This window comes from Meles meles, chromosome 12 (genome assembly GCF_922984935.1).
Source record: "Meles meles chromosome 12, mMelMel3.1 paternal haplotype, whole genome shotgun sequence".
Classification (NCBI taxonomy): domain Eukaryota; kingdom Metazoa; phylum Chordata; class Mammalia; order Carnivora; family Mustelidae; genus Meles; species Meles meles.
The window spans coordinates 2322784-2348032 of NC_060077.1; the positions used below are offsets into that span (position 1 = coordinate 2322784).

General features: G+C 47.7%; 1 protein-coding gene across 6 annotated transcripts in view; it reads right to left on the reverse strand.

The window, feature by feature from the left end:
* Positions 1-25249, reverse strand: part of ACACB (acetyl-CoA carboxylase beta) — a 125788-nt gene that overhangs the window by 21010 nt on the left and 79529 nt on the right. For all 6 annotated transcript variants that reach the window (XM_046024233.1, XM_046024227.1, XM_046024228.1 and 3 more), the window contains 13 exons: positions 23480-23593; positions 23224-23337; positions 22580-22669; positions 18945-19063; positions 15002-15139; positions 14021-14120; positions 13822-13929; positions 10252-10308; positions 9961-10002; positions 8743-8958; positions 6722-6877; positions 5708-5911; positions 4680-4835 (listed from right to left, as the gene is read on the reverse strand). In XM_046024233.1, the coding sequence (XP_045880189.1) occupies positions 4680-4835; positions 5708-5911; positions 6722-6877; positions 8743-8958; positions 9961-10002; positions 10252-10308; positions 13822-13929; positions 14021-14120; positions 15002-15139; positions 18945-19063; positions 22580-22669; positions 23224-23337; positions 23480-23593 (1614 nt within the window). The remainder of the gene's footprint in view (positions 1-4679; positions 4836-5707; positions 5912-6721; positions 6878-8742; positions 8959-9960; positions 10003-10251; positions 10309-13821; positions 13930-14020; positions 14121-15001; positions 15140-18944; positions 19064-22579; positions 22670-23223; positions 23338-23479; positions 23594-25249) is intronic.

Here is a 25249-nt window from a genome sequence, read left to right on the forward strand (position 1 = left end):
AGTTCACTCAATATTATCAAACTGCTCTCTCAGTTTTTCAAAATGCTTTACAGTCCCAGGAAGCAAGGATAAGCACTCCTTTTCTCCATATGCTTGCCAATACTTAGTTTTGTCAAATATTTTCATGTTTATCTATCTGCTGGGCATGGGTATTGGGGAACTAAGCCATACTTCACTGATTATTAGGAAAGTGAGAGCCTTTGAATATGTGTACTGACCATGTGAGTTTCTTTTTTGCCAATTTCCTCCCATTTATAACTCCCGCTCATATTTTCTGTAGCTTTGTTTTTCTCTAATTGACTAGTGCTCTTTAGACAATCTAGTTGTAATCTGTTGTTGGTAATAGGCATTGGGACATATTCTTCCCGTCTGGGGCTCACCTTTCGTTTTTTGCATAAAGAACTTCAAATTTTTAATATAGTCAAGTTTATGGGTCTTTTCCAGTACAGTGGAAGCTTTTAACTGACTCCAAGTGACTTTAAGTCTCTTGAAACTTACTTCTGTATACTAGACAAGGTAGAAATCAAAATTTACTTTTTCCAATTAGGTGAGCCCTCCCTTACCTGTGAGTGAAATGCTCCAGGACACCTAGTGGAGGCCTGAAACCTCCAACAGGACTGAACCTTCTACGTACTATGGTTTGTTCTATATGTACGTACACAGGATAAAGCTTAATTTATAAATCAGGCATAGTAAAATAATACTAATAAAAGAACAATTATAACAATACACTATAATAAAAGTTATGTGAACATGGTCTCTCTCTCTCTCCCTCAAAATGTCTTACTGCACTAAACCCACCCTTCGTCTTGTGATGATGGGAGATGATCAATGCCTACATGATGATGGGGGGCCTGGGTGGCTCAGTGGGTTAAAGCCTCTGTCTTCAGCTCAGGTCATGATCCCAGGGTTCTGGGATCAAGCCCTGCGTCGGGCTCTCTGCTCAGCAGGAAGCCTGCTTCCCTTCCCTCTCTGCCTGCTTCTCTGCCTACTTGTGATCTCTGTCTGTCAAATAAGTAAATAAAATCTTTATTAGAAAGTGCCTATGTGACGAGACAAAGTGAGGGGCATGATGTAGGCAATGGGATGGAGTGTTAGGCTAACACTGATCTGAGCATACGTCAGAAGGAGGATCATCTGCTTCCAGATGGCAGCTGACCACAGGTAAGTGAAACGATGGAAAGCAAAGCCATGGATAAAAGGGGCATACCGTACCTTCTAGCGAAGTTGATTCCCTGAATTCATCATCCCACCTCTGCATTCTGTCAAGGCTCCGCTTACGAGTGGGTCTGATTTCAGGCTCTGTGCTATTCTTTTTTTTTTTTTTAAGATTTTATTTATTTATTTGAGAGAGAGAGACAGAGAGCATGAGCAGGAGGGAGTAGAGGAGGAAGAGGAAAAAGCAGATTCCCCACTGAGCAGAGAGTCCAACATGGGGCTCGATCCCAGGACCCCGGGATCATGACCGGAGCTGAAGGCAGAGGCTGAACCGACTGAGCCGCCCAGGCGCCAGGCTCTGTGCCGCGGTACTGGTCTGCTCGTCCAGCTCTACAGCAGCACACTGTAGGAAGTACTGCTCCTTTAAAGCAAGTAGTGACAGTGGCTAAGCCGAGTCCTCTTTGCTCTTTTTCAGGGTTGTTTTTGCTGTTCACAAGCTTCTGCTTTTCCCTGTGAATTTTTAAGTTTCACCAAAAAACTTTGGAATTAGACTGAAGGTACTGATTTGGGCAGAACTGATAGCTTTACAATATTGACTCTTCCCATCATTCGTGAGCATGAGAAACCCCTCCGTTTCTTTAGGCTTAAACTCTTTCAAGAAAATTTTAAAATTTCCTCCATAAAGGCTTTGCATGTTTTTTGACTTATTCACAGGTAAACTTATAGTTGCTTTTACTGTTGTAAGCAATATTGTTTTCCAACTACATTTTACAGTTTCTGCTGGTCGATGAGAATGCAGTTAAGTTTTGTCCACTGACTGAGTATCTAACAATCTTGCTGTATTATTTCACTGGTTCTGTACATTCTTGCATTTCTTTTTTTTTTTAATTTTATTTATTTTTTCAGCGTAACAGTATTCATTCTTTTTGCACAACACCCAGTGCTCCATGCAAAACGTGCCCTCCCCATTACCCACCACCTGTTCCCCCAACCTCCCACCCCTGACCCTTCAAAACCCTCAGGTTGCCCCAACTTCCCACCCCTGACCCTTCAAAACCCTCAGGTTGTTTTTCAGAGTCCATAGTCTCTTATGGTTCGCCTCCCCTCCCCAATGTCCATAGCCCGCTCCCCCTCTCCCAATCCCACCTCCCCCCAGCAACCCCCAGTTTGTTTTGTGAGATTAAGAGTCATTTATGGTTTGTCTCCCTCCCCATTCTTGCATTTCTTATATAGACATTTATATCATCTGCAAGAACACCGTTTTGCTTTTTTCTTTTGCATTTCAGTCTTTACACCTGTTATTTCTTTTTCTTGCCTAATTGCACTGGCCAGAAACTCCAATAAAAAATAAAAATAAAAAATGTTGAATAGATATGGTAGTAATGGATATATCTGTCCTGTATCTATCTACCTAACATTTATTTCACCATTAAGTGCTATTAGTTTTAGATTACTATCTTTTATAGAGATAAATTCCCTTCTATTCTTAGTTCATTTAAAGTTTTTAGTATGAACAGATACTATCTTCACAAATACTATTTTGCATCTATTGACAAATTTAAATTTTTTCTTCATCTATTAGTATAAGTTACAGTAATAGACTTCCTAATATCAAATCATATGAACAGGATAAATCCTACCTAGTCCAATTAAAAAATGTATCATTACTGGATTTCAATTACTAATATTTTATTTATAATTTTTGTGTCCATATTCATAAATGAGACAACCAATTTTCCTTTTTCTAATGTTCTAATCTGGATTCATATCAAGGTAACAATAACCTGATAAAATGAGTGAAGAAGCATTCCCTTTGTTTTTTTCCTACTCTCTAAACAATCAGTACACAAAAGGAATTATCTACGTAGAAAGACTAGATAGATAGAAATTGTAGACTAGATAGAAATTGTAAAGATAGAAATTGTAAAGCCATCTGCACCCAATTTTAGTGGACAGATTTTTTTTTAACTATTATTCAATTTCATTAATGCTAACAATCTATATTTTCTATTTCTTCCTGAGTCAGTTTTGATAAGAGATATTTTTCTTGGAAATTTTCTTTTGTCTATGTTTTCAAATAGTATTTTCCATAGTATTATGTTTCTTTATGTAAAAGAAAAGGGATGGATTTGCTCCTGATTTATCTTCTTCTTATCCTATGGCCCTTGAGGTCAAAGATAAAAGGATAAATGGCATTCTTAATCATACAAGTTTCTATTTAATTAAGTACCCACTTAATTAAGTAGATATTAACTAAGTACTTAATAATTAATTATTAGTTAATATTATTAATATAATATAATTAATATTAATTATTAATTAAGCACTTAATAATAACTAAATAATTAAGTACTTAATTATAAATAGTTTACATATATTCCTCACAAATAACTGTGTAGGTGGTACTATTTTCACCCTCACTTTACAGAGGAGGAAATTAGCCCAGAGAGGTGAAGCAACTTGCCCAAGGATACACAGAAAGCAAAGGACAGTTCCAGAATTCAAACCCATGCCTGAGTGACTGCAAATAGCGGCTTTTCCTACCGGGCTGCCTCTCCTATGCCTGAAGTGAACCGAGGCTTTCCTGCCTACAGGGAAGGTCCGTGATCACAGGTTCACGAAAGTCATTTACAAGGCAACGGAAGGGATGTAAACGGATGCCCACGGCACCAGTGCAGACCTGTTCAGTGTCCCGAAGGCCCTACTATATAAACAAATCAAGGCATAGTAACAATACTTCAAGGAAACACCAAAATGTTACTGTAGTCATCAACAGTGAATAGATAAAGTAAGGGTGGAATTTTATTTACTGATTCCTATTTTCCAACGAATACTTTACTATTCAGGAAAACCCAAGACACTATTTTTTTAAAAGTAGACTAAAAATTCCTCAAAGCAGTGAATGACTCCACCTTCTTCCTCACAGGCTACCTACCCTTAGAATGGAGCCAGGCATGTGGCAGGAACTTAAGTGAGCCTTAAAAAACCCAGAGGAAAGGGCACCTGGGTGGCTTTGTTGGTTAAGTGTCTGACTCTTTCTTGATTTTGGCTCAGGTCATGATCTCAGGGTTGTGAGATCCAGCCCCACATCTGGCTCTGGGCTCAGGACAAAGTCTGCTTGAGATTCTGTCTCTGCCCCTCTCCCTTGCTCACATGATCTTTCTCTCTCTCTGAAATAAATAAATGAATCTTAAAAGAAAAAAAAAAGACCAGAAAGAAACACAGCAAAATATTAAGCAATGTGTCTTTAGGACAAGGAACGATGAGCCACCTTTTCCTTTTTTCCATGCTCCTTTAGTTTCCAAAGGTTCTGTGTTATATTACTTTTAATCATCGGGAAGAAAATGGGTTCGTTTTAGGAAAAATATTAGGAAGGCAATCCCAATATTGATTTCTTTTTCTCCAAGCAGACCTCATTCTTCCAACTGGGGTCTTCAGAAGAGTAACTAAGGACAGGGGTTGGGGGGCTGGTGGACTCCCTAAGGGCACCCGGGGTCATACAGCAAAGCTGTAGGACTTGCCTGCCTGAACATCTCTGGGAAGTCGTAGACATAGGTGGTGCCCAGGGACTGGGCCTGGAACCGCTTGGCCTGAAGCAGATCCTTGGTGACATAGGGAGTGTTGATCAGCATCCCATGCTGGGGCCCCTGTTTGTCACCAAAGGAGTGAAACATGATCTGGAAAGGAAGACAGAAAAACAGAGTAAAGGAGGGAACTTTCAGAGAAGCATATTCTTGTCCCATTTAATCCTACTCTCCTCAATGAAAATGTGGTGGAAGGAAGCAAGTCGTCACATCACATGACAAGGTAAGTGCCTCACGGAGCTAATCTTCTCTCTGCCGCTGTGGGCAACCGGAACAAGAACGGACAGTGGCAGGGGTAGGAGCGTAGCTCCAAAAATGTGACTACCATAGTACTTACACACACACACACACACACACACACACACACAACCAAACATGAGAGCACAAACACGTCCCTATTTGAGTTAATAGTACTGTACCGATGTCAGTTTCCTATTTTGACAAGGTCCCGTGGTTATGTTGTTATCATCAGGGGAAGTCAGGCGAAGCATACATGGGAACTCTCTGGAGCATCTTTTTTTCCCTCTGTACTATTTTTCTAACTTCCTGAGTTTTTAATCATTTAAAGAGTTATATATTTAAAAATGGAAGTCAACAGGATATTTGATTCAGTTGACAAACATGTGTTCTTAAACATGGTTGGGGAATAGACACCCATTTCCCTAAGTGAACCGACCTAGGAGCTGCATTATAATCAACCACGGTATTCCACATCTCTTCCCAAATACGGTCCTAAAACAGATTAAACTTGAGATCGATTCTCCTTCCCCGAGGAAGGAACAACTGGGATTCAGAAGCTAACGTTTATTGTAAACTCAGAGGAGCTACCCCAACCCATCATGACTGGCATGACAGCCACCAAATAGCATTTTAGCCTGTGTCTTGCTCTCGGGAGCAGATTTGCTCTGTCTCTGCTCTGACTTGGACTATCTGTGGCACCCCTCGCCCCAGCCTCCCAGCCTTACATTTCCAGATCTGGGGTCGGTGACTTCTTTGTAGAGGCTGATGTCCAGGTAGTAGCCCGACTCATTGGTGATGAACAGGCGGATGGGAACAGCATTGCCAGTGGTGGTCTGGCGGATGTTGATCTTGACCTCAGCCTGCAGCACACGGAGTTTCCATAGCCGACTGCCATAGCGCATAACCATGGAACGCACGGACTCCTCGATCTGCCCCAAATGACAGCAATTCCGATCTCATTCCGGGCCCATCCTGTGCAAACTTGTAATAAATAGTTCTAGCACTGATAACAAGGGAATGATGGCATACGCTGAATGCAAAATACCAGGACATAGTATGTATCCAACAACTATTAGCCAATAATAACCAGAGTCGCCATGCTAAGCATGTCAGGAGCATCATCTCCTTTCATCCTCATAATTACACGGAGAGGCCAGCACTTTTATACTCCGGTGACTGGTAAGCGAGAGAGCTACTGTGCCTACGTTACATCATCTTTACCTCCACCACGAAGTCCAAATGTTTGCATTTTCTCTTCTGGGAACTATGTGGGTTGGTGGAGTTGGGGCATCAGCATGGGCCCTGTGCACCCCACGGATGCCAAACTGTTGACCCAAGACTTCTTTCACCCCAGAATCACCATCATCAACTCTGCCTCCTCATCAAGAACTGCCATAGGAGAACGGTTCTCTTCCCCCTTCCCTCCCACATGCACTTCCCAAAAGAGCCAGGAACCAGGGATGACATTTTGTTTTGCAAGACACTTTGGGCATGCATGTCATTCTAAAAGGGAAGCATGCTGTCCATGGAGGGTGACCATCAGAACAGGGATGATCCTAAGAGTGGTGGCAAAAATATGGCCCTGGAATTAAATGGCAGAAGGTTGTCCACCCACAGCAACGGAGGCTCAAACATGCACATGCGTGTCCCAGAACTTAGAGGTCATGAGTGCAAGGAGACCCGCCAAGTGTCACAGGCCCCTGTAAGAGCTGAATGCAGAGCTTCCCCGGAGGCGCGACCTTGGAGGGGTCCATGATGACGGTGGGCACGAAGTTCAGGAAGATATGGTTGCAGTCAGTGCGCACGCTGGTGTTGTTGAATGCCACCTCCAGCTCGTCCATGGCCTCCAGGAGCAGACGCTCACCTTCGTTCTGCAGGTACTCAAAGGAGGCTTCCTGCCAAAGTTGGGGGCGGGGGACAGAGGGTAAAAGAAGAGGCCCACGGCTAGAAATGGAGCCTCAGAGAGAATAGAGAGAGGAAAGCATTTCCCCTCCTTCTGAAAGTGTGGCAGGAGAGAAGGACAGAGCCCTACTTTCAAGGCTATTTATAGCCTATTCTAGTTATATCTCCAAGATATTTACCAAGTTTTGCATTTTCTGTATTGGGATGCTTTGACCACTGGGCCTTCCTGACACGAGAGGGACTGCCCCTCCCAGGGTGGCCGATTCCTAGAAATGGTAAACGACTCACCCTGAGTGTGGTTTTCACAGGCAAACCAGCCAATCCAGAGCACACACCTCCTCTCTAGGCTTCTCAGGTCCCAGGTCACTATCCACCTGCCCTACTCACCCCAGGCCCAGACACCAGACACCAAGAGACAGCCCCTCAACTCCAGAACGCACTGAAATTATTCAGATTAGCCAATCCCAAGCCTGCCTATCCTGCCTCACTGGTTGTTCTTTCCTGCAGAAACCACAACAAAGACTCTTGCCCCCATTTCCCTCTCCTCCCCTGCCTCCCCACCATCTCTGGGGCTTTCCCAGGTGGCTCCCCATGGGACGATACGTCCCCTCCTCTTGGAATCTGAGAGTGACAATCTTTTCGGTGGCAACTGTCTTCTGATCTTTTAGTAAGTACAGGCCTTACTGTACCTGAAAATAATAAAACCCATTGAAATATCTCATTGACTGAGGTCACCAAAAACTGACATTAGCTTCACATCCATCAGCAGAGGATTCAGGGGAAAAAAACCACACACGGTACATCCATGCAAGGACAGAGCATGAAGTCAATCATCTCCATTACCACGAGAGATGAGATCTACAAGGATCTGACCAGTAGGGGCGCCTGGGTGTTTCATTGGGTTAAGGATCTGCCTTCAGCTCAGGATATGATCCCAGAGTCCTGGGATCCAGCCTGGAAGTCAGGATCCCTGCTCAGCGGGGTGTCTGCTTCTCCTTCTGCCCCTCCCCCCACTCATGCTTGCATTCACACACTCTTGCTCTGAAATAAATAAAATCTTTAAAAAGAAAACAAACCAGAATTCACTGTGGGGCACCTCGGTGGTTCAGTTGGTTAAGCATCTGCCTTCAGCTCAGGTCACGATCCTGGGGTCCTGGGATCAAGTACCACATCCGGCTCTCTGCTCAGCAGGGAGTCTCCTTGTCCCTCTCCCTCTGCTCCTCCCCTCTGTTCATGCTCTTTCTCCCTCTCTCAAATAAATAAAGAAAATCTTTTTTTTTTTTTTTTTTTTTTTTAAGTAGTTCTCGGGGCACCTAGGTGGCTCAGTGGGTTAGGCCTCTGCCTTCAGCTCAGGTCATGATCTCAGGGTTCTGGGATCGAGCCCCACATCAGGCTCTCTGCTCAGCAGGGAGCCTGCTTCCTCCTCTGTCTGCCTTTCTGCATACTTGTGATCGCTCTCTGTCAAATAAATAAATCTTTAAAAAAAAAAAGTAGTTCTCAATACTGTTTGAAAAGTCCATAATATAACCATAGGTAATGTGTCTGAACGCAAGAAACCATGAAAAGTGGTCGTGGCAGTGAACAAGCAGGTACCAGGAACTCCTTTAATACACCGGCATCTCTCTTCTCCACTCCCTTCTCATGCAGACGGGTCCGTGGGACACAAGGAGCGCGTCCACGTGCTGCCAGCCGGGACACGCACAGAAACCACTTTGCCGTCAGCCTCCCCCGTGCTGGCCAGACAAGGGTCACAAGCACACCGCACGGTCCCCAGTACAGAGCGTGGACGCAGTGAAAGGCAGGCGAGCAGACGAGTGAGCAACTCAGAGGGAGAAAGAAGTGCTCGGTGGCGTCCTACCTTTGTAATGAGGTCCGAGTGCCTGATGATGGCGCGGATGAAGAACCTGTAGTCTGTCACTTCCGCCCCGTCTTTCACTTTGGCGGCGCCCAGGTACAGGTGCATCCTGTGGTTGGCGCAGGGCACCGCGGCCAGATCGAAGCTGCGCATCCGACTGAGCTCCAGCTGGTAGGCCAGGGCGGGCTCCAGGTGACGGTAAATGCGATCTTCCGCAAACTGCAGAGCCAGCCAGGGCGAGGAGACAGACCGACACACAGACACACATCGCAGGGGACCCTGGGCTCTGTGCCTGCTGGGTCCATGCCCTGTCTGGCAGACGGCCAGTGTTTGCGGCTTTCGCGCCAGGGCGGGCAGCCTTCATCACGTCACCTGTGAGCAACCCCAGGGCTCGGGGATTTGGAGTTTGGAAAGGTCCAGAGGAGAGCCGTGAGCCCCGCGGGCTCTGCACACGCTGGACCGAGCCGCTGGGCTCCCGGGTGAGCCTACCTAGTCCCCAGCACCTGCCAGGACAACCAGCCTCTCCTCGTCACAACACAAGAGTACCTCTCAAGAAGTCACTAAGTGCCGGTTTCTCTGTGGAGACGGGTCCCCCAAAGGAAGCAACAGACAGTGCTGGAGACCGAAGTGGAGAGAAAATGAAGACCCTCACCGAAGGACAGGTCTGAATTAGAACTGAAAGGCTTTGGATAAATTCAACTACAGGCTACTGAAGAGGATGGAGTCTAGAGTCTGTGTGGCGAGGAAGCCCACCTGTTCTAAAGCAGGGACCAGCAAAGCTTTTCTTAAAGGGCCAGAGAAGGAACGTGTGAGGCTGGTGGGCCACACGGTTGGTCACAGCCATGCCATCTCTGCCACTGGCACAAGAAAGCTGCAGCAGACCACAGCAGATCAAACAGGAGTGGCTGTGTCCCAAGCAAACTTTGTTTATAAAAATAGGGACCCAGCCTGCAAGAACATAACAAAATGAGGTTGGGGGAGCCATCTGAGGACAAAAGTGATCCAGATGAGGGAGACACCAGAGTGAAGGCTGAAAGGATGGGAATCCTGGGGTCCTATTGAGCTCCACAGAGAAACACAATCCCAGAGGAAGGCTGGTGGCTACACGTCAGTTACGAGTTCTAGAATACAGGGGTACCTTAAGGACTGGGGACTATATACTCTTCCTGAAGAGCCAAGACGCCAGGGAAGTGAGAACAGTACCACTACTCTATGTCATACCTCGTCTCTTGCTCTAAACGTGAAAAACTTGGGAAATTCTTTCTGCAAAAGAAATCCATACAAAAAAACAATGAAATCAACTCAGATTCATTTAAATACTGATATACTTGTTTTGTAATTTTTTTTAAACCATAGCCCATCTGCTTCTAGAATGAATCATTTGGAAAGCCTTCTCTTTTTCAGCAATTGCTCTCTTCTACCCCCATCAACAGAATAATCACTAAATCAACAGTACTGAGTCTTGAGGAATGTTATCACACATTATAGGATGATACTGAGAATTGCACTGACCTCTTGGGCAATCAGGAATGTGATTCTTCGGAGTCCATAATCCACAAGGATATTTTTCTGCATTAAAAACCAAACACACAATGGAATAGTATCTAGCTACAAAAAGACATGAAGTATGGATATTTCATGTTTTGACATGGCTGAATCTTGAAAACACAATGCTGACTCAAAGACACCAGTCACAAAAGACCTCATGTAGCAGGATTCCATTTACATGAAAGATCCAGAATGGGCAGATCCATCAAAGACAGAAAGTAGATTCATGGTTACCTAGGGCAGTGGGGAGGGTGGTGGACTGAGGGAAAACAGGGAGTGATTGCTAATGGGTTTTCTTTTTGGAGGTGGTGTTGGTGAAAATGTACTAAAATATATTTATCATGATGATGACTACATGACTGTATGACTATGCCAAAAAGCACTGAATCGTGTACTTTTAATGGCTGACTCAGTCAGTGAAGCATGCAATTCTTGTTCGTTGTGAGTTCAAGCCCCACATTGGGTGTGGTGGTGACTTAAAAATAAAATCTTTAAAAGAAAAAGATGAGGGATGCCTGGGTGACTTAGCTGGTTAAGCAACTGCCTTTGGCTCAGGTCATGATTCTGGAGTCCCAGGATAGAGTCCCGCACCATGCTCCCTGCTCAGTGGGGAGTTTGCTTCTCCCTCTGCCCCTCCTCCTCTCATGCTCTCTCTCTCTCTCTCTCTGTCTCTCTCATTCTCTCTTTCAAATAAAACTTAAAAAATTTTTTTAAAAGATGAGTAAAAAAGCCCAAAAAAGTGCACACTGTATGATTGCATTTATACAAAATTCGAGAACAGTTGAGACTAATCTATGTTGTTAAAACTTAGGCTAGTGGTCAGTTGTCTCTGGCAAGGAAGAGAGGAGAACATTCACTTTTTGATCCGAATGCTGGTTACGCTTGGTAATTCACTATGAAAATTAATCAGGCTGTACTTTTACAATTTGTACACATTTTCCATATGTTAAACTTCAATAAGAAAGTACTCAAGAAGGGCAAAAAATTATTTTTAGGTAATCCCTAAGCAAAATAAATATTTTTTAAAGATTTTATTTATTTATTTGACAGAGAGAGACAGCAAAAGAGGGAACACAAGCAGGGGGAGTAGGAGAGGAAGAAGCAGGCTTCCCACTGAGCAGAGAGCCCGATGCAGGGCTCGATCCCAGGACCCTGCTCATGACCTGAGCAGAAGGCAGATGCTTAACAACTGAGCCACTCAGGTGTCCCCAAAATAAATATTATCATATATAGTATTATGGGGAAAGAAAAACCCAAAAGACAAGGAAATACGGTTCTTGCTTAAATTGTCCCTCAGTAAGGAAAATTATTAGGGGAAATGAGTAGTCTTACCCCATTTCAGAAAGATGTTAAGTAGACAAACAAAAGAATACTTAATGGAATGTGGGTTGCAAAGAGAACAGGATAACCACAAAATGAAAAGGGTTTGAATGAGGGGAAACCAGCCTAGTTATGGGGAGCCTCAATCATTTGTTCTCAACTAAAGATGTGTATCAATGTGTGAGTGTGTGTGGGAATGTATATGAATGTGTGTATGGGAGAATATGTAGGTAGGTATCCACTTAATGTAAAAAAATTTAAATACAAGAGCAATATGTAACATTAAAAGTCCTCCCCCTTGCAGGTGTATATCTTCCAGCTCTCCTCTCTTTAGTATGTTAAATGTATATTACATACTTTTGTACAGAAGCACATATGTTCAATCTTTTCTAGTTCTTGGATACCTTCCAAGAATTTAGAGGGCGACTTCTTCATCCATGCTTGGGGAATCCTTATGGCCCATACTTTCTGCAGGTGAGTCTGGCATCCACTGCTCTCTCCAGGTGAGAAACACCAACTTTCTTGAGCATCATTTGATTTGGTTTATAGGGTAGGATGAGCCCCACCAACCCAAATGTCATCTTATCTACACTGTGGGATGCCAAGTGTCAATACCAGCTATGTCAAGAAGAAACCCGTGGAAGGGAAATATGCCAGTATCTTCATCCTGGGACTGGATGGTAGGGGTGTGGGTTTTGTTTTCAGATTTGCCTGTGCCTTAAACATTTCCTACAGTGAACATCATTACCTTGTTGGTTAATCACGTCATGTCTAAGTAAATCACGACAATAGCGTTCCTAAGCTTTCAACGTGTTACCTATGACTCAGCATCATTCACCATCTCCTGCCCAGGAATTACGAGGCCAGGTCCTCTGAGGGATGCCAAGTCGGAGGAGGTAAGAGGTGTCCCTCCCATCTGGATAATACGGAGAGTACAACCAATGTACAGGTAAATAGACTAACAACAACTGAAAATGTCCAACTGTTCTTGAAGTTGAGACCGACTCAGGAGAACTAACATTCAGACCTGGTAGATCTGATTAATTTAAGAGTTAGAAATCTCAACATTGCATTTTACAGATGGGAAAAATAAGGATCAGAGAGGTAGAGTAACCTGCCTGAGGTCACGTAGTACCTTCCCACTGTTCGCACTACCTAGGCTTGCCAAGCTATTCCACATCTGTTTGCAGCTAAGCTTGTTGAGCATACGTAAGAGCCGACCCTCCTCTGGGGGTGAAAATATATGCTAGCAGGGGCCACATGTTTATGTAAGAACAGGTTCTTTGCACATAGGGCAGTCAGTAGAAGTGACTCTTTAAAGATTTTGAATTTTCTGGGTTATTTCAACAAAAACATCCCCCCCCCAACTATGTACTGAATATGTCCTCGAAGTAGTATATATCCTACCTCATTTCATCATTCATTGCCCTCTTTCCTGGCTAAGTGGTATACAGCTGACCCTTGAACAACATGGGGGTCAGGGGTGCCGACCCCCTGCACAGTTAAAAATCCATGTACAACTTTGGACTCCCCAAGAACTTAACTATGAATATCCTACCGTTGACTAGAAACCTTACTGATAACATAAACAGTCAACACTTTTTGCATGTTATACGTATTATATACTGTAGTCTTACAACAAAATAAGTCGATAAAAATAAATATTATTAAGAAAATAGATTTGGAGCACTGTACTATATTTGTTGGGAAAAAATCTGGGTATGAGTACACATGCCTAGTTCAATCCATGTTGTTCAAGGTTCAAGTATATACACTTTTTTTTTTTTAAAGAGATAGAGTAGGGCAGGGAGGGGGCTTTGGCAGAAGGAGAGGGAGAAAGAGAACCTTAAGCAGGCTCCACATCCAGCCTCGAGCCCAATGTAGAGCTTGATCCCACAACCCTGAGATCATGACCTGAGTTGGACGCTGAACCGACTGAGCCACCCAGATGCCCCATACATTGTCTTTTGATCATCACAACCCCCGAGGAGAGAGAAATGCTGCCCCCATGTTATTGGAGAAGAAGCTAAGGCTTTACCGAGTTCACCCACTTCCGCCCAAGGTTATAGGCTCCGAGGAGTGGTGGGGCTAGGCTGGGAAGCCAGGCCTGTGACCCTGAAGCACCCAGCAGGACTCAGGCACATGGGACCCCTTGCCACAACAGCCCCTCCTTCCTCCTCCAGTGACGCAGAACCAGAGGCATGCCCAGCACACCTTGGACTGTACGAACGTCTGGAAAATCGGCACCAGCTCCTCATCTTCCAGGTGGTCCGCGTGCTGGATGGCCACGTTCAGGATGTGGATTGGCTCTTCTCTGAGGTTCTGGGAGAGCAAAACAAAGGCAGGTGGTAGAAGGACTTGGGGACCCCAGCCTGCCCCCTCCTCAGCATGGGCTTCCTGCTCGGACACTGACCTTGCTGTCTTCCTCACAGTACAGGGAAGTGCAGGCTTTGCTGAAGAGGGGGGCTTCCTGGGGGACGTTGGCAAAGCAGGAGATGACTTCGTCAAAATTCCTGGGGGTGCAGGGTAGACAGGTAGGGCTGAGGGGCTGCTGCCCCGTGATGTCGAAGGTCAGGATTTTGTTCCGGGCAGACGAGAGACTTGGGTCCTCGTTCCTTCCCACCCACTGCTCTCTGAGCCCATCCAGCTCTGTGCAGAGCTCACGGGGGTCCTGACCAGGTCCCAAGGTACCATTGATGGAGTCTTTCCCCAAAAGGGAAAAAGGAACCTACGTGATCTGAGATTGTGAATAAAAGGAAGTCCCCTGCTCTGGAACCTCAGGTGGGTTTCCCCTGGGCTTCTGTGCCCCTGCCTCCCATCAGGTGGGCTCCCCTGTCCCCTTGTCCCCCATCAGGCCAGGACACCCTTGCTGTTCACCTCCCCAAATCAACTAAGACTGCTATGGAGTTACACAACAAGATAATCCAAACACAATGCACAACATGGAGAAACAGGTGGGGGGAAAGGGCAGTAATAATAGGACTGACTGCTGACATTTATTGAGCATGTCACTTAGACCTTAACCACACTTTATTATGATTATTTTTTTAAGTAGGCTCCACACCCAATGTGGGGCTTGAACTCATGACCCTGAGGTCAAGAGTTACATGCTCTTCTCACTGAGCCAGACAGGCACACCTCCCCTTTAACTATACTTTAAATACAATATTTAATATACACTATCTCATTTAATTTTCCTGGTGATCCTGATAAGGAGATCCTTCTCTTATCCCCATTATAAAGATGGGAAAACTAAGGCATAGAGAGGTGAAGTAATTTGCTCAGAGTCTCACAGCGTGGAAATGCACAGCCAGGCAGGCTATACAAATTAACAGGTGGGGGCCCGGGGAAGCCCCTGCTCGGGGTGTTTGAGAGACTAGGCCACTCTGGATACCTTACAAAGTCCTCAAATCTCCTGAAGGCGACCATGGCCCCCATCCGCTGGCACAGTGGGGAGAAGCCGCTGTCCATGAAGAGCTCAGTGCTGTGCCTCAGCAGGTCGGGGTTGGTGACGCTGATGGGCACGGCCATCCTACGGGGGGACCGGAAGAGGGGAATGAAGCAGCGGCTTGAAGATCTGGCCCGGAGAGCTGTTCCTGTCCGGAATCTTCGGAGAGCCAGACTAGCACGAGAGCCTGCCCACAGCAGGACGGAAGATCGGGGGTGGAAGGGACAGGGTCTGGGTCTGAGGAGTCTTGTCTGGTTGCTCAGCACCTGGTACAGACTAAGAGCTCCACAAGCGAATGATGAATGGATGAATGACATGTATGCGTGCATACAAGTCCAGCCTCAATGTGGTCCCAGGGCAAGCCCAGATCGTGGACTCAGCCACAGAGAAGGAACACGCTTAGTGCCCCCCACTCCCAGACAGCCCAGCACCGGGCGGCTGGCTGAAGGGGCAGGCTTGGTTCTAAAGGCACAAGCCAGTACCTCTGCCCCTGTCAAACCTGCTCCTGAGACAGGGTCAGAAACCAAACCTGGCCCCTCAGCCAGCAGCCCATTAGAGCTTAGCTGGTCTCTGCCCCCAGGATTGGCTGCCCACCGGCAGCAAAGAGAAACGGGTCCCCTGGAACTGTGACAATTGGGCCCTGGAATCAAGCGAAAGGGGGCTGTTGATCAGATGGGGTTCAGAAGAGAGTCAGAGAGCAAGCCCAGCACTGCTCTTCTGAAAAGGGGACCTGCTTACAAGGTTGCTCCTTGGCTGGTGTCTGGGAGCTTGTGGAGGGTCCCCGCCACTCCCTAAATGATAAGAGGCTCACTGTGCCCAAATTGTCTATGCTGAGCACCTGCTTTCCTTCCAGAGTCTGGGATTTGGGAGCATGCTGGGCTGAGGCTGCATATACAAGCAGCTCCCCGTGAAAGCCCTGGGCACAGAGTCTCCAACCAGCTGCTGGACAACACTGCACACAGGTCAACAACAGGTCACTGCACACACAACAACCAACTGCTGGGGGATGAGGGCATCCTCCGTGACTCCCCTGGGAAGGACTCTTGGAAACTTGCACCAGGTATCCTCCCAACTTCCTCCCCCACCCCCATCCCCCGCACCCATGACCCTTTCTCTCTTGCTGACTGTCCCTCGCTTTGCTTCATGTCCTTTCAACTGGGACAAGTCCCAGCTGGACACATCCTGAGCCCTCTAAGTCTTCTTAGTGAATCCTCAAATACTGGGCGCTCTTGGAGACCCATGACCCAGGTGGGGGGAGGCCTCTGTGACTTCCTGCTGGGTACCCCTGAACTCACCATCGAGGCCCACCCCCTGCTCCCAGACAGCTAAATGCAGAGAAGCAAACTGGAGGTAGCGTGGGCTGAGCTCAGCCCACAGACTGACTTGGGTCCCTGCAGCATTTTAATATATTCTGACACATTAATTACCTATTCACAATGAAGTTGAAGAATTTCATTTATTTTTTTAAAGTCTAGATGTCCTGCTTCTCTCGTGGGGGAAAAGCAAGGGAAGATTCGGCCTGGCTGACCATTTGCCTGGAGCTAGACCAGCAGCCCCCGCAGGTAGGGCCACACTCTCCAGGTCCTGCCTCCCAGCCAGACTCCCTGCACCTTGGGCCTGGCCTGAAGTCCTGGCTGCCCTGTGCATGCAGCTCTCCTGGCCTCCGGTCCAACCTCCCTGGACTGGTCCCCTGAGCCAATTCACAGGGGCTCTGGTGCTACAGCCAGGCCCTGCTGGGAGGTGGGACTTCACTCGTCATGGCCCTTCCTGGAGGCCCTGAAGAGTGGCATTTGGTGGCGACAGCAGGCAGTCTGCTCTGAAGACACAGGCCCGGAGCAAGCTTCTGGTACTCCCAGCCAACAGCCACAGCAAGGACCTGACTTGGTCAGGGAATCCCTCCAGGGTCCTCAGTGTCTCTGTGGGTCAAAATAGGACCCTGGACCCATATTGGTCACAACCAATAACCCAAATATGTGTGTAAGTTCCTCCTAAGAAACAAGGGCTGACTGACCCACAGGCTTCTGGAGAACTGCCTTCCTATCTTAACCGGGTTGAACTGCTAAGACAACAGAATCAAGGAAAGAACAGGATGCCTCCTCACCCGCAGACAGTTTCAAAAGCCCCTGTACCACACCTCCCACGGTCCCCTAAATGATTCCAAGGCCACAAACACTTCGTCTCCTTTTCTCTCAACCGGACAAAATAACATGATCTTTTTTCTTATCTTTTTTTTAAATAAGAAGGGTGGGGCACTTGGGTGGCCCAGTCCTTAAGCATCTGCCTTTGGCTCAGGTCATGATCCCGGGGTCCTGGGATTGAGCCCTGCACCGGGCTCCCTACTCAGCGGGAAGCCTGCCTCTCCTTCTCCCACTCCCCCTGCTTATATTCCCTCTCTTGCTGTCTCTGTCAAATAAATAAATAAAAATCCTTAAAAAAAAAGGGGGGGGCACCTGGGTGGCTCAGTGGGTTAAAGCCTCTGCCTTCGGCTCAGGTCATGATCCCAATCGAGCCCCACATCAGGCTCTCTGCTAGGCAGGGAGTCTGCTTCCCTTCCTCTCTCTCTGCCTCTCTCTGCCTACTTGTGATCTCTCTGTCAAATAAAAAAATAAAATCTTTAAAAAAATAAAAATTAAAAAAACAAATAAAATAAGAGTAAAAGTAAATGACATAAAAATAGTGTATATAAAAGGAGGTCTTCAGGGAGAAGCACTTCGTTTCTTCATCCATAACAGAGCAACACCCTTCTTCTTAAAAGCAATGGAAAGAAAAACATGCTTTGAAACCCCAAGAGATCCAAATATTCCCCGCTTCAAGAAATCATGAATCCTGCTGCCCACAGAGAGACAAGATCTGATTAAGTCAACACCCAAATCATGACAAGACTGTCCTAGCCACAAGCCAGGCCCTGTGGGGACCCCCAGGAGAGCCAGACCCAGAGGAGCGAGGAAGAGGGAAAGAGAAGGCTCCCAATCCCAGGGAGAGGTGTTTGCTTTAGCTGAAGGTAAAACACACTCTACCTGACCAGGATGGTACTTTCAGGTCCTGAAATAAGATGGATTAAAAAAAGGGAAGGTAAGAGAACGGCACAGTCACACCAGGGTGACCCCAACTGAGAACACTGTAGGGATCCAGATGGGCCAACACACTTGCCCCAGCCGGTGGCTCCAGAGGACCCGCAGGGGCTATGGAGGGCACTCCAACGGGAGAGGCATGTGGCTCAGATCCCTACCCCACGTGAATGAGCACTGGGCCCACGCCAAGGCAAGGTCCAGGACTCCTTGTGTGTCAAATGGAGACGACAACACATTTTTGGCCAACAGTGGTGAGGACTGAATGGTACAGAGTATGGAAGCACTTAGCGTGGTGGCCGACCAACAACATGCCATCGGGCAGTAACGGCACAGTGATCTTCATCACAGGGTCCCAGATGCTCACCAACTTTCTGCATGCCAGACACTGCCCTAAATGCCGCGTGCATCGTACCTCATGGTTTAGGAAAGCACTGTCCAATGGAACTTTCGATGGTGACAGAATATTCTAGAACTGCAATATCCAATATGGCAGCCACAAACCACATGTGGCTGCTGAGCTCTTTCGGTGTGGCTTGTATGACTGAGGAGCCAAATTTTTAACTGAATTTCACTATTTTAATTTAAAGAGCCCAACATACGGGTAGTGGCTACTCTACTGGGCAGGGTGGGTAGATGCGGTAGACCACCAGATTATCTCATCTTAGAGATGAGAGAATGGAGAAGTAGGCAGGTCCCACGGTGGAGAAGCGGTATCCCTGATTGTCTCCCCCGGACATAATCACTGGGTCAGGAGCCAGGACTACGGGGCTTGGAAGAAAAGGAACACACACCACCCCTGGGTGCACACCACTCCATACCTGTTTGGGTGGGAGGAGGGCAACATGAACTGGAACTCCACCACACAGGTGCCATCTGGGAGCTCCCGGTGCTGCAAACTGTTTAACTCATAGGCAATGTAGCCCCGTCGCACATAAACCTAATAAGGGAGAAGCACAGAAAACATTCTCACAGAGGGCACTGCAGGGTGTCTACAAAACCCACCAAAGCTCAGGCCGGAGGGATCCAGAAATCATCTCTAAGTGATCCCCAAGAAGAAGCAAAGAACAAATTCGCTCACATTTTACATTACTTTTCTTCGCCAAGGGCTAGGCGGTAAATGTTTTAGGTTTTGCGGGTTATCTGTCTGTATCCCAGTTAATCAGTTTTGTTGCTGCAGCCTGGAAGCAGCCAGGGACAATATGTACATGAAGGGGCCACCTGGGTTCCAATAAAACTTTATTTACAAACACAAGCAGTGGGCCAGATGTGGCCCACAGGCTATGGTCTGCCGATTCCTTCTGTAGAATGGAATATTCTAGAGAAGGTGCCACCCAAGAGAAATGTAACGTAGTCACATGTGCAATTTTAATTTTCAATCTAGTAGCCACTTCACAAAAAGGCTACAGGTGAATATCAGTTTAACAGTATACTTGATTTCATCCCCAATACCAAATGTCATGTCATCTTGACATAGGCTCAGTACCAAAAAGTACTGATACAGTAGCAGTTCTTTCTCCATACAAAGTCTTGGGAATCCGGTGGGCACTGTATACTCAGAGCATAGCTCAACTCAGACCCGCTGCATTTCAAGCCCTCACTATCCACAATGTGGCCAGTGGCCGCCATATCAGACAGCACAGTTCCAGAGGTTAGACGGGAGTTTTTTAATTGAATAAGGAATATAAGAATTGTGTAGCAAGAGTTAACATAGCAGACCTAACTACTGTCCTTTAAAACACCCTTGGCTAGCCTCTGGGAACTTGGATTTGGGAGGGTTCCCATTATTCTCCGATAAGAATGGTTCATGGGGGGCACCTGGGTGGCTCAGTGGGTTAAGCCTCTGCCTTCAGCTCAGGTCATGATCTCAGGGTCCTGGGATCGAGCCCCGTATCGGGCTCTCTGCTTGGCAGGGAGCCTGCTTCCTCCCCTCTCTGGCTGCTGCTCTGCCTACTTGTAATCTCTCTCTCTGTAAAAAAAAAAAAAAAGAAAGAAAAAGAAAAAAAAAAAAAAGAATGGTTCATGGCAGCTTAGTTGTACAAAGAGTGATTTTATGTTGAATATGCACTTTCTTTCTGAGAATTTAATATTTTGTTACATACTAGGACCAGCCCCCAGGAAAACCCCTGGGGCACTGAGTCTCTGAGCCTCATTTGAAATATGTTGTCATGGGGCGCCTGGGTGGCTCAGTTGGTTAAGTGCCTTAGGCTCAGGTCATGATCCCAGGGTCCTGGGATCGAGTCCACATTGGGCTCCCTGCTCAGTGGTGAGTCTGCTAGTCCTCCTTTTCCCTCTGTCCCTCCCCTCCCTTGTGCTCTCGCTCTAAAATAATAAATAAGATCTTAAAAAAAGAAAAAATCACATGTTGTCATAATTCATTCCTTAAAGAATCTAAAGAGCCTACAGGACCACTGTCAACTTGTACTCGGTTTCCTCTGGATGTCACTCCACGCACTTTGTCCCTCTGCTATTGTGCTCTGTGTCTTTTCATTGTAACAAATCAGCCATGAGCATGGCCATCTGCTGAGGCCTGTGAGTCTTCCCAGTGACTCATCGGACCTGGGGCTCGTCTCAGGGACACCCACACATTTAGAGCACAAACGAAACTCTACACATCTCAGTAGACCAAGTAAAACTGTAATGCTCACAATGCTCATCTTGAGTCATGGAGAAAAGGTTGGGTTGTGTTCAATCAACCTGCCAAACAAAGGGGCAGGATGCTCAAAGAGATCTGGAAAATTCTCCAACAGAAAAAAAAGGGCGGGGGGATTTAGCACTCAAACAAAGCAAAGAAGGTGGGCTGCTGCTGCCTTCCGTCTGACATAGGGTTGCCCCTCAAATAGGACAGGTGCTTGGACACATCAGATCTTACTCATCTATCTTCAAATAACCCTGTGAGGTATTACTGCCCCTACTGTGGTGTGAGAAGCTAAACGTCCAGAGAAGGCAGGCAACCGGGCAGAGGTCACACAGCTCATACCCTTGCACAGCTTGCTCCCACTGACGGGAACCTCTTTGCTCTTTCTCTGCACCAATTCTGACTCGCTCTGAATGCCTGCTTTCATATCACTTTCTCATCCAAGTGGGAGCTGACCCTCCCCGTCAGGTTCTATCTGCTGTCTGCTTCTCAGCGCAACAGCTGCACTCCCACTGCAACCCTATCGTGTGGTAAAGAAGGAAGCATTTAGCACGTGTCTCTCCCCAAACCAGAGACAAGCTGCCTCAGGGCACACTGGCTGTTCCCTGGTTTATCCTCAGCGCCCAGCACACAGTGGGTCTCCATATAGTTGAACATTGGAAAGAGGGGGAAAAGGCACTAATGAACGCTACTGGGTCTCACTCCTAGAAACACGGAGACCTGAAAAGAATTCTTTGTTTTTTGTTTTGTTTTGTTTTTTTTAAATTTGACAGAGAGAGAGAGATCACAAGTAGGCAGAGAGGCAGGCAGGGAGGCGGGGCAGGGGAAGCAGACTCCTGCTAAGCAGAGAGCCCGATGCAGGGCTCGATCCCAGGACCCTGGGACCCCTGGAGGCAGAGGGTTTAACCCACTGAGCCACCCAGGTGCCCCCGAAAAGGATTTGAGCTGAAACCAGGCGGGAGGCAAAGATTGCAAGCCAAGGAGACTCGGGCTGTGACATGTTCGCAAGCCCCAAACGGTTCCCATGGAGACCCAGTACCAGGACAGGTGACCACAGGCTCTACAAAGGTGGCAGAAGAGGGTGGGGGGCGCCTGGGTGGCTCCGTGGGTTAAAGCCTCTGTCTTCAGCTCCGGTCATGATCTCAGGGTCCTGGGATCGAGCCCCACATCGGGCTCTATGCTCAGCATGGAGCCTGCTTCCCTCTCTCTCTGCCTGCCTCTCTGTCTACTTGTGATCTCTCTCTGTCAAATAAATAAAATCTTTAAAAAAAAAAAAAAAAGAAGAGGGAGTGGGGGCATAGGGAACAGAGACTCCAAGATCAGAGGGTTGTGCTGCTGGTCGCTCCCTTCTTGGCCCCATCACAGCGGGAGGTCACCTGACCTTGTCACCAAGGTTCCTCCCAGCTTTTGTGGTTCCCAGCAGATGAGTCTTCCAAAGGTATGTAATACAGGGAGGCAGGGAGTCAGCACCAGGGGCTGGGCTCTTGGTGGCTAGTATCTAGAAGTGCTCTGCCAAGTGAGGCCGGGATGCCACAGGAGGCGACGGGGACTATCAGCAAGAGCTCTGGAGGGGGACCTCGTGTGAGTCCTGGGCTTGCCACTCGCCAGCTATGGGGCAAGTGGCTCCACTACTCTGAGCTTCAGTTCCCATCCCTGGAAGGCGGGTGTAGCAACAGTCCCCACCTCGTGGAGAGAAGGACAGGATCCCGCACTTGAGGTACGTGGCCCGGGGTCAGGGGCATGGCCGGCAGGCAGTGGGTGCAAGAACTGGTATTTTGGGGATGGATGCTGGGGAGGATGGGCCTCCCTCCTACTTACCTCCAAGGATGCCATGCAGACGACTTTATTATCATGGTAGAAGAAAGTGGGCAGGACATCAAATATGGTCGTTTCGGAGAGTATTAGTTTCTAGGGGATGGGAAGGGAAGGAAGGGCAACGTGAGCAAGTTTCAACCACGGGTCAGATGAGTGGAGGGATGGGGCAGGGAGGGGACACCCATAGTGGTTCTGTCAACAAAATGCTGCCAGCATGCAGCATCGATCAATGGTTCTGGGAGGACAGCACCTAAGGTTCCCCGTCCAGAGGTGGAGAGGGTGGCTGGAGGCTTGCAATGATCCAAAGGTGTGGGGTGGGGGAGCCCAAAAGATGAAGCCATGACTCAGCCATGCGAGTGTGCGTGGTTTCCAGTAAGCTCCACGACACTTGAGTTTTTAAAATGGCCCCTCCTGGGGGAGCCTTGCTGCCCGATACCCTGTCCATCCTGCGTGACTGGACCTTTCCCAGAGGCTCCCTGAGGCCCCCCCAGGCAGCCCCGGCCACACGGGGCTAAAGCATTAGTGTTTCCAACTGTGCGCTGAACCCAGGTGCGGGCGCACCGACGGCACGGGGAGCATGTCTCCCAGACGCCCCACCCAGGCCCCAGCGTGTGCTCTGGAAGGGGGACCGAGGGCGGCGGCCTCACCTTGAGGTTCTCTGGGCAAAACTGGTGGCCATACATGTCGATGGCAGACAGGAAAATGGACTCCACCTGGTTGTGCCTCAGCTCGTAGGACGGGAGGTGGGAGGCGATCAGGACCTGCAGTGGGTGGGGACGGGGAAGCCAACCTTACAGGGGAGAAGCCAAGGGCCAGGCCCCGAGTTGGGTCAGAGAACAGCAGCAGAGGGGCTGTGCACTGTGAGGGACAGGAGGGGGCAGGGATGGCAGCCCACGACCCTACCTGTCTGGCTCTGAGGGCCACTTTGCAATGCTCGCTCTTGCTCAGCTGAGTGAGCTCGTTGAGGATGGAGGTCAGCTCTTCCGACAGGGAAGGGTCTGGACCATAGAGCTCATCCTTTGGGGGACAAAGACAGAATCCAAATGGCTTTCTTCCGTCAGAATGAAACAAGCCAGCACTCGCCCTCAGCTGGGGGGGTGCAGGTACCCCAACAAGCCAGATGGCTCCTAAGCTCTCTGGGCATCCCTGGCACAGCCTGACAATCATGCCCGTGCCCTAAACACCTGCTTGGACGAAAAATACAATTAAGTCTTTACCTATATCACTATTAATAACCAGCTGTTAGCAGGCAAGCAACTCCAAACTTGACATTCATTTCCCCAAACCCTCCCACCCTTCTGAGGAGTTACGATATGATTCCCATTTTACAGATGAGGAAACAGGCTCAGAAGCAGTGTGCCCTGCCCCCAGGCCACAGAGCATGGGCAAAGCCGAGCCATATCCAAACCCCGGTCTATTCTGTCCTCAAGGCTTCTCTTTCCTGCCTGACTTAAGGGTTTGACAGTTTCAGAGAACAGTGAGGAGGGGGGCTAGAGTTGGGTACAAACAAGAGTAAGGTTCACATGGGATGCTCTAGTGAGGGTGGTAAGCCACCCTCTGGGAGTCCCCGGGGGAACATTCTGGAGATGTCAAGGGCAGCTTCTCACAGAAAGGAGGATTTGGAGTTGCAGAAGAAGTAGAGGGACTGTGGTTCCCATGAGCATCCTTCCTCCCACTTTGGAACAAGGGACCTTTTGGCTAGAGACCAGAGGTCTGTGAGCACCTGGTCTGTGCATCTCCTCCTTATGCCTTAAATGCAAGCAGGGCTTGGGAAGGGCTCAGAGCAGGCGCTCCCCAATACCCGCTAAAGACGTAACAATGACTTGCTGGGAATGTGACTCTCCAGCAACACGCCCCCATCCCTGCCCCAGCCCAGACTATTCTCCAAGAAGTCACCAGATGGGGTGACCATGGGTCCTTCCTTCTACACCTGCCTCCGCATTTCCCTAATTAGAATGAGCCTGTTCTGTTTTCATAACCAGAACATTTGTAACACATTAATATTTCACACTTGTATACAAACACACAAGCCTGTTTGTGCAGAAGAAATCACATAGTTATTCTAAACTTTCTCTCCCTTCCCCACTGTGATTTGCTTTAGAAACTGAGTCCCCTCAAAGACTCAAACAATTTCATTTCCAAGTAAATATTCAATTAACAAGTATTTCCGGAAAGTCTCCTAGGCACCAAATACCATCAAATGCAAAGAACTCATCGTTTTCAACAAGTGGAACCAAGAGAGCCAAAAGAATAATGGATCTTGCCACACATCCCCCAAACCACACCTGGTACATCTTCAGCCCCCTTCACTGAGAAGCCCCAAGCAAGTGTCTTAGTTCTCTGGTCTGGGGCCCCCTCCACTAGGCTGTGCTCTGGTGTACATAATTTTTAGCACCTTCCTGCCCAGAAGAGAGTCAGTATGTACACAAAGAATAACGAAGAGCAGGATAATCCACAGCTTTCACCCCGGGCCTTTGAATGGAGAGCAGATGCTAACAGAAAACAGGCATGCCTTGCTTTACAAACACTCAGCTGATAAAACCTCTATCCAACAGAGGTATTTTGCAAAGCATTATATGCAGTTTTAGCAGTGGCCTTCCCTGCAGAGTGGACATCTCTTTAGGCATAAGTTCCCAATCATGGCTGCATGTTGCAATCCATTGGAAAGCCCTC